We start from the raw sequence: 9,971 nt of genomic DNA, 5'->3' as shown, positions 1-9,971 counted from the left end.
GGATCAACTCCTTACTTTGCGACTCTAGAGCACACACTCTAACCACTGCGCCACGCGGGCGACAGTTTTAGAGGAACAGAAGATCGTCATGAAAATTGGAAATTTTAAGTCATCTTACAGATCGTACTCTTCTTTTTTTATGATGAAATTCCTCGTCTTTTTTCTGTTTTTCCACTTTTCTAGTATTCATAAAACTCAATCTTGAATCTACCCTACACTAGGTATAAACTCAGCTTTGTATTAGAGATAATATTGGATATATAAAGGGGCAAGAAACATTTCGTTATTGAACGTTGTCTTCTGCAATAAATCTGATGTAAACATAATGTTGATTAATAGTAACAGAGGCCGGTTTAAAGATTGAAGTAGGGACACTGATTAACCAAAGTGCTTTTGTATGGAGAGAAAGTTGCTATTTTACCATACAAGTAGCAGAAAAAAGAGAAAGCAATGAAGAAAATTAAAACACTGGTCCTTGTGGACAGCACCTTGCGGGAATGATTTATTTTTATTACGCCTTAGCTCTGCTTTGTTTTGTAAACTTTTTACATGAAATACATTGTAAATGTGTACCAGAATTTGTGAAAGAAGACAATAAAAATACTGAAGACCTGAGGACATCTCAGTTTAGAAGTATAAGAATAAAGCATTGAGGCAGTAAATAGATTGATTGATTGTATGCATGTTGTTTTACGTCCCATTCCAGAATTTTTCACACATGTAGAGACAGAAGCGTGAAAAGGAACATTGTCAAAAATTACAACAAACGGGTGGTAATTTATTCTACAAATGATGAAGACATTTATATAAAAAGGATAAAGTAATTCTTATGAGTACACTGTATATTGTACGTGGATATGTAAAAAATATCCATGAGAAGCTTAAAGTTGGAGATGGTGCAAAGTCATGTGTGACAAAAACCAACATTTTGGAGAGTCATGGGGGTGTTGAGGAGTAAAATATTTTGAAGTGGAAGGACGTAGTACGTTTATATAGACCGTGAGTAGAAGAGAGTCGAGTCTGGTTCTACGATTGAAGATCTATGTCTTGTTTTGATAGTTGAATGGCGGCATACTTGATTTTTTCAAAGGGGCGAACTTGGACTCTCAGAGGAATTTTTGTTGTAGGAAATGAAACCACTAAATCTCCACATTATGTTGATGTTCGAAATGGGACGTAAGGACTTGGTCAGTTATTTGGTATAATGACAGGGTCGTTTTATGGAGTAAGTGAAACTACCTCTTTATTAAAAACTTACGCAGAAGAGATTAACATTCTCTGGGGCTTAAAAATGCATATAATAAATAATTTTTTTATATACAACAAACAATTTTATGTAAACTTAACGGATATAATGATTTAAGTTTTAACGCAATTAAATTGTTCGTCAGTGGCACTCCGTCATGTAGTCATGTTTAACTGTAGCTTTGGATCATGGGAGATCCCATATACCTACTCAGTAGCAGTTCTTTAGATCTTCCGTAGGGTAAACAATGTAATTTAATTAACAGTTTTGATTTAGCAGATTGACCTTCGTTCAACAGGACATCCTTATAGGTTATGGGTAAATTTTGTCAAAACAATCATTGTTGTCATTTCTCACCGAGAGTAATATGAAAAATTATTTCAAACTCTATCAATCGTCAATCATTCAACTTATAGCCATAGATGAACGGAAAGGGGAAGGAAAAGGGATTCTTAGATATTTTTATGAGAAGTTTGGTTTATTTTTTTTTATCCTGTTCCCTAATTTTATCGCACTATGTCAAACGATCATGTAGACGTCGACTTAGACATACTCTGCTTAGATTTTACAAATTTCATATTATGAGAAACCTTCAAATTCTTTTTGGATTTCTTATATTTAATACCAGAGAGGTTCAGCTGCTCGCAAGAGGAATATGTACGTAAGTATGGAATAATTCAAGCCTCTTTATTTAAACATTAGTTAATCTGAATTTAAAAAATTGCATATATTGTTTAAAAATGTATATGTTCATGATTATTGGATTTTGTTCTTTTGAAGGAACTTTTGAATTATGTTAATACAACATGTACAAATGTAGTTACTAGCAGCTTCATTTGTTTACCACCAAATTTCAGTTACATTTTGCACACGTATGTATCTTTAAGGAATAAATTTCATCCAGTTAAACTGTATAACATGAAACGGGTTTGTTTGTTCTTCAAAATCCACAAGCAATTTTTAGTAGAATGCATAAAATTATTTCTAGCATTCATTTGTCGATTCGATATGTTTCAGTGAATTCGCAATAAAGCAAAGACCATTAAGTTTGACATCTGTGTTTCATTTTTGGATATACAGTATTAGTAGTAAAGATTTAAATGGTATCCTAACAAAAAAGGTTTTTTTAAGTGATGTCTTTAATTTTCGAATGGTCAACTTCCATTACTTATGCAGCAATATACACTTATCACTCGCATAAAGGGTTTACGTCTCCAAGAGATTTTGATACGCAAGAGCATGATCTACATACGAACAATTCAACACGAGACAAGCTATCAATCAACAAGATTTTTTTTTCAAACTAATTAATAGGACATTATTTACACATAGTAAATTCTCCTTTTTACATTATTTCCCTATCATTACAAGGAGCACATTGTGGATGATCGAAAGGGGATACTAACTCCTCTATAGCACCTGATCCTACGTGTGCTATCTTATGCCCTGTTCACACGACGAGTTTAAATTAATGCAAAGTAAACTAATGCAAATTAAAATAATGCAAATTGAATTGCATTCACACGACAGCTAATGCGAAGTAAACTAATGCGAATTAAAATTTTCCTTCTACAGTCAGGCGCCAGTAAGGCTATTATGACGTCATTTGTAAATCACGTCATGTATGCGGAGCCATCGATTTGATATCATAATCATCGTTGATACAGGTATACAATTAGTAATTAACATACTATTCCTTGATTTTTGAACCAAATATAGCACAGACACCTATATCTAACCACTAGCATGTGTCCTGTGACTTAAATCTAGCCTTACGCTTGCGTCAAAATTTAATTCGAATTAGATTCGCTTAGCGTTCACACGAAGTTAATGCGAAGTAATTTAATGCGCATTGAATTAATTCAAATTAAACTTATTTGCATTAAATTATCCGTGTGAACGCTAAGCGAAGCTAATTCGCAGTAAACTTATGTTTAATTCGAATTAGACTCTCCGTGTGAACTGGGCATTAATAACTTTGCATTTTCTCCGTGTGAACGCTAAGCGAAGCTAAATTGAATTGAGTTTTGACGCATGCGTAAGGCCAGAATTAAGTCACAGGACACATATTTGTGATTAGATATACATGTGTAGGTATCTGGGCTATATTTGGTTCAAAAATCAAGCAAAAGTATGTTAATCACAAAATGTATACCAGTAGCTACTACGATTATTAAATCAAACGGATGCTCTGCATACATGACATGATTTACAAATAACGTCATAATAGCCTTATTGAATAGCATTTTTGTAGAAATAAAATTTAAATTCGTATTAGTTTACTTAAGGAATTAAGCTAATTTCAACTTATGTTATACGATATAACATAACTTGGGGCAGTTTACGCTTTATAAACCGCGAAGCGGTTTATAAAAAAGCGTAAACTGCCCAAGTTATGTTATATCATAAAACATAAGTTGAAATTAGCTTCATTCCTTATAATCTAATTTCAGTGTAGACAATGAGACAATTTTTCCTCCGGAGAAAGGCTTCAAATATAGCATATTTTAAAAGTAACGTCAAGCGGAGTAATACCTTTTGACGTAACTCATTGTGACGTAGGCAAGTTATGTTATACAATATATTATATGTTCCTCTGAATGATTCAGCAAATGAAATTGCTTGATACAAGTGAAATTAAATTATTTTGCTTTAGCTGCCATGTGAATGCAATTTACTTCGCATTAGTTTACTTCGCTTTAGCTGTCGTGTGAAATGGCCTCACTGAAAAGCCTTTTTGTAGAAATAAAATTTTAATTCGCACTAATTTACTTCGCTTTAGTGTCGTGTGAACGCAATTTAATTCGCATTATTTTAATTCGCATTAGTTTACTTCGCATTAATTTACTGCGAATTAAACTCTCCATGTGAACAGGACCTGAATTGCGTTCACACGACATCTAATGCGAAATATTTACATTCAGTGTAATTTTCCTTTTGAAATCCAGTAGAATCCACGACGTTCAAATCTCTAAAACACGCGAAACCTTATCACCGCGCGTTAGATACAGTAGGTCAACTATATGCATTTTCAATACTCTAGAATATCAAAATAACCCTGTTAAATTAACGTAAAAATACAACAAATGTGCGTTAAAAATTAATTTGCAACTGCTTTCCTCGCAATGTTCGTTTGTGTTATTTAACTTTGCAACGTTACAAACGTCAAAAACGGCTGTTACGTCTATAAAGCACACCAGTTTCGAAGGGTGCTAAATTAACATTAAAGATTACCGAAAAAAAAAACAATTATGAAGATGAAAAATTAGTGAATGTAAGTATAAGTATTGAATTCGTATTTTGGGATGTCTTCGGTCCTATAACACACCTGGCAGTGCCGATTCAATTTGTGGGCACGGCCAGGTGTGTTATAAGACCGAAGACATCCCAAACTATGAATTCAATGCTTAAATATTTACATTCAGTGTAATTTTCTTTATGAAATCCATTAGAAATCCATGACGTTCAAATCTCTATAACACACGCGAAACCTTGTCACCGCGCGTTAGAATACACATTAGGAACTATATGCATTTTCAATACTTTATGAACACCAAAATGTACATTGTTTGACACAATTTAAAAAAAAAATTAATCAGTCAGTAAGACTATTATGACGTCATTTATAAATCACGTCCTGTATGCAGAGCCATTCATTTGATATACTAATCATCGTGGCTACAGGTATACATTTAGTGATTAACACACTATTCCTTGATATTTGAACCAAATATAGCACAGACACCTATATCTAACCACCAACATGTGTTCTATGACTTAATTCTGGCCTTACGCATGCGTCAAAATTCAATTCGATTTAGCTTCGCTTAGCGTTCACACGGAGAAAATGCAAAGTAATTTAATGCGCAGTGATATAATTCGAATTCAACTAATTCTCATTAAATTCTACGTGTGAACGCTAAGAGCTAATTCGCAGTAACTTACGTTTAATTCAAATTAAACTCTCCGTGTGAACAGGGCATTAACTTTCGATGTGAACAATGCATTAAGGTCCATGTTTGCTCTGCTCCTGATTGTTTTGATTGAATAAACTGTTCCTTATCTCCGTTTTTCATTTATACAATTCTCGATTCTGTTGTTGTTCAGCACTACTGAAGCGTTAAATATGTAAATATAAAGAATTTATTGTTTATTTCTATTCTAACAAACTTTTCAAACAAAAATTGTGAGAACCTGTCATTATTATAATCAAAACGCCACCTATAGGAATGCATTTATACCCCTGATACAAGTCTGAAGAATTTCTTTTGAAGATGTATATCGGGAAATCTTCAAGAAAGTTTTAGAGTACATGTATTTGTGAATACAATTAGAAAACCGGAAATTCTAACTTGGATCTATATTAAATATTAGGCTTTTTTATTTCTTTTTTTCTTTTCTTCATAGAACATTTTAATAAAATAATTTTCCTTATATTGAATAACATCTCTCTCTCTCCCCTTTTCTCTCTCTCTCAATTATCTTTTTTGGAATTTATATTAGTTAATTTATTTAAAATGTAGGCCTCTCAATTCACAAACCATCGTGTGCTGTGAAAGCTACCAACTAAATGAGGCTAGGGATGGTTGTAAAGGTACAGCTGTACACCTTGTCATTTTATTTTTGAATTTAAATGTTTGGTTTTTTTTTTTTTTTTTTTTTTTTTTTTTTTGTTTGATTGATTTTTTGTTTGTTTAAATAAAGTAAATGTTGAATTTACATCAAATTGACTATATCATTGTGTTTTATCTATTTGCATTTTTTTCTTGACCTCTGATTAAATACAGGTTAAATTTGAATTTAACAGAGTGTGACCCTGGGTACTTTCAGCACAATTGTACACGTAAATGCCCGGATGGTTCCTTTGGTGAACTTTGTAGAAATCAATGTAAATGTAAACCAGGTCAGCTGTGCGACCATGTGATCGGCTGTAAGGATGGTAAGAGTCTCCGACATCGTGTAAACACGTGACTATATATTTTTGAAACAATTTCCCTGTTTTAAATCAATGTCCTTCCTTTTAGTATATTTAATATCATAGTGCATGTATCTTTTTAAAATAAAATAGAAATAGAAAAAGATTTCAGTTATAGTTAGTAAAATTTTTCTTGTGTTTTCAAAGAGATCTTTGAAAAATTAACCTTTTATAGAATTATTTCTTTTCTTTCTTACATGTAATTATCTAAATATAATGAGCAATTTTATTGTCTAAAAGTAATATTTTTCAAAAAATCTCAGAATCTTTTTTAATTATAAATGGGTTGAAGATCATATTTCTAAAGCATTTTTCTGTATTTTAGTAAATTGAGGAAGATATGAATATGGAATTTCGGAACATAAACATAATGCATTTGACTAACGCTATTTATAGATTACGAAATAATTTCCTGTTATTCTGATTATATATTCATAATAACACATACATGGTGGATTTAATTGATAAAATTTGATATGAAACTTGCTTGTATCTTTTTAGTTTCACACACTGTTGGAACATCAAGTCAAGATCCTGTTGGACACTGTCCGTAAGTAACATACTGCTAAACCGTAAAGAGCTTTTTTGCATATCTTCACAAAATACGTTATGCAACTGATGTTTTTTAATATATCAAAAATAGCATTACAGTGGACCTTCAGATATCCGGACGCCAGATATCCGGATGCTTCAGTATCCGGGCGATTTTTCATCGGTACGGAATTTTTTAATGTTATTTTGCGTTGTTTAACTGGTGATTCAGGTATCCCGACGCTTCACATATCCGGACAAGTTGACTAGGAACCAAAGCATCCGGATAAATGAGGCTCCACTGTATATAGATTTATAACCCTTTCTGGTCAGATAGTGATCAGGGAATGTGCAACAAAAACAAACGTATTTGTGGGAAATACCTAATCAATACAATACAATGGAAAGCAATGAATCCATGAATCCGAAGACCAGACTTTCACTCATAATGAATACTTTTCCATATAGATTTTTTTTCATTTTTTTTTTTGTGCAGTGATATTTGGCTTTCACTTGTATTCTACATCTACATCCCCGAACTTATTTGGTACTTAAGACCATGCTCTGTTTTTTTTTCAATCAGATGCAGGCTACGATAAATTGATGTTGATGGGCTTATAAAAACCAAATTTAAAGTTAGCACTGTGTAAGTTTCATGTTATAGACATAGTACGCAAAAATACCTTATCATTGGGTCGTATTTTGACTGGACTTTCCTTCCAAATGACGAGTCTTTGTTTAAAAGAACATTTGACTTTGGAAATGTTGCTTATCAATACATTACATAGGACTCATGGCAGTTAGGACCGATTAACAATTGCAAGTGCACAATGCGTACTCCTCCGAAACACTTGAATACCACCTCGGGAATTCTGAGGGGGTTATGCCTTGTTTATAAAATTGTACTTTTGTAGATCTGATGATCGGATCAATGCCTCGTTTAATTTGATATTGATTCACATTTGATCCCGCCTCTGTGTTTAGGAGGTCCGTGTATCATCTGTTCATATTTTCTATTGTTAAATGGATTTTTGAACTTGAATACCGTTCGTTATCTCCGTATATTCCATTAAAAATATCACTTTTGTTCAATAAATAAATTACAGTATCTCACTGTTGAAAATGTAATTGGGGATATTCACTTTTTAAAACTGTTCTTCATGAGTGGTTCCGGTTTTGAAAATATATTTAGATGAGTGTGAAGCACAAGTAAATTTCTAATTCAACTACTCGGCATTGAATTTTCTCTTTATTACATTTTCTCTGATTTTGTCTTTGTCTCTGATTTTCGTAACACTGTGTCGTACGATCTCTTGACGGCCCTGGTCAAAACCAAGTTTTTTTTTATTATTATTTAATTGTTTGTAATGAATGGATGCCTGAAAATGAGAAAACAGTTTAAAGTCTGCATAGATCTAATAAATAATAATCATGATCAAAATGTTTGAAAATTTAAAAAAAATGATTGTATTTTAAAGGGATAATGAGAATGGATGCTGTAATAACTATTACAATAACGGTACTGAGTGCATAGGTATGCATTTCTTTTGAGTCAGTTTCTCCTTTATCATTGATTGAAATTACAATTTAACGTTGATATTGAATACACAAAGCATAAACGTTTAATACACATTTTCTTGATCTAAATGAAATATCAAAATGAAAAAATTAGATTAATATCTATTTATCAAATATGACTTTCAAAAAATACCTATCAATTTTGTGTATTGAAATAGTCTTTTTAAATTTATCAATACACTGCCCATTTTCTACAAACTGTAATATTTATACCAATTTACATCAATTCATTTAGAGTGTTCTCCAGGATATTTTGGTTACGATTGCTCTGAACCATGTCCGGCGGGATATTATGGAGAACTTTGTGCATCTGAGTGTACATGTAATCTGTCTCTGTGTGACCGTGTGACTGGCTGTAGTAATGCCGGATCAAACACGGGTAAATATTTTATATGCAGGTATTAATATTGAAGATTTATGTCAACACCCTTATCCCATAATATAGGTTAAAACATCAATGTTTTGAATATTGAATAAGATATATTTTAGTAATTTTTGAAAGAAATGCTTTTTTTTTTTTTTTTTTTTTTTTATTAAAATTTAAAAGTGTTAAAATTTTTATATTAATTATATCTTTTTTAGTATGTTAACAATAGTTTTAGCAAAGTATCATTAGTATGAATGATTTGACTGATCATTGGCAGTCCGTTTCTTCTGTTATGATACGTGTAGAGTACTTAAGATTTTATTACTCAAGTTTTTTCTTTTATATTTTTATAGAAGAAGACGAATCTATTTTTTCATGGAATAGTTATGTGTTGCCAACAGTGACAGCAGTGGGAAGCTTAATTGTTCTTTTTCTTATTGGTATTGGATTATTTTTTTATTGCAAAAGAAGGTTTGTATTTTAGATACGTAATTCATTAGGCTAAAATGAATGCAAAATACCTTAGATTTTAAAACATATTCTGCATCTGTAATTGTGACAATTCCTATTTTTTAGTTAATCAAAATATGTAATCTTATTTATCAATTAACAGGAACGTGAAAAAAGGATACGAGCCAAAACATATTAACAGTGAGTACATATTACCAACAACACCATTAAGTAAACTAGTTTAACAATTATTAAATATAGAAATCTCAAATAGCACATAATACGTTAATAGTTATTTTTATAGCTCCGGTATAAGTTGAATTATTTTTAATGACACTGTTTGATCCTTAGATTTTTGTTTGAAGTTGTAAAATATGAAAACTAGAAAATGAATAGTTTTTATTGAGTAGTATAAAAAAGAGCGTATTGACAAACTTTTCATTAAGATGCCTCTTTACAAGTTTGATGCATCGATATACCTTACGGATAAAAGAGAAACTTTACCAAAGAAGCACCCCGTTATATGAATTCTTGTCCGATCGTAGACTTTTCTCAAGTCAAACTTTTCTAAAAGAGTAAAGGGCGGATAGGGGAAGAAAATAAATTACTTACTTAGGCCTCTCTGTGCTTAAAGCACACCTCTGTCTGTCTGCTGACATTTGCTGATAGCCTTGTTAGTTTACTAAAAATTATCAATGTGCACAGAGGAATAAACCAGTTAATTTCTGAAAACTAACGAATCAACTGAATACATAAATGATTTACAAAAATTAAAGATAATACCTCTTAAAGTACGAGGGATTAGACACTGAAAATATCAATTA

The 9,971-nt window shown here is 31.7% G+C and overlaps 1 protein-coding gene across 2 annotated transcripts in view; it reads left to right on the top strand.

Moving 5' to 3' along the window:
- The first annotated feature begins 1,732 nt into the window (after positions 1–1,732).
- LOC134237743 (scavenger receptor class F member 1-like) overlaps positions 1,733–9,971 on the top strand; it is a 19,234-nt gene continuing 10,995 nt past the window's right edge. Inside the window, exons 1-8 of one of the 2 annotated variants that reach the window (XM_062719894.1) lie at positions 1,733–1,907; positions 5,770–5,840; positions 6,054–6,185; positions 6,723–6,771; positions 8,231–8,286; positions 8,566–8,709; positions 9,051–9,168; positions 9,311–9,348. In XM_062719894.1, the coding sequence (XP_062575878.1) occupies positions 1,828–1,907; positions 5,770–5,840; positions 6,054–6,185; positions 6,723–6,771; positions 8,231–8,286; positions 8,566–8,709; positions 9,051–9,168; positions 9,311–9,348 (688 nt within the window). In that variant the 5' untranslated portion in view covers positions 1,733–1,827. The remainder of the gene's footprint in view (positions 1,908–5,769; positions 5,841–6,053; positions 6,186–6,722; positions 6,772–8,230; positions 8,287–8,565; positions 8,710–9,050; positions 9,169–9,310; positions 9,349–9,971) is intronic. The other variant, XM_062719895.1, reaches the window with a different exon arrangement.

Source organism: Saccostrea cucullata, unplaced genomic scaffold (genome assembly GCF_032062105.1).
Source record: "Saccostrea cucullata isolate Sc308-1 unplaced genomic scaffold, CSIRO_AGI_Scuc_v1 ctg6077, whole genome shotgun sequence".
Classification (NCBI taxonomy): domain Eukaryota; kingdom Metazoa; phylum Mollusca; class Bivalvia; order Ostreida; family Ostreidae; genus Saccostrea; species Saccostrea cuccullata.
This window is presented reverse-complemented; position numbering and strand designations above follow the sequence as displayed.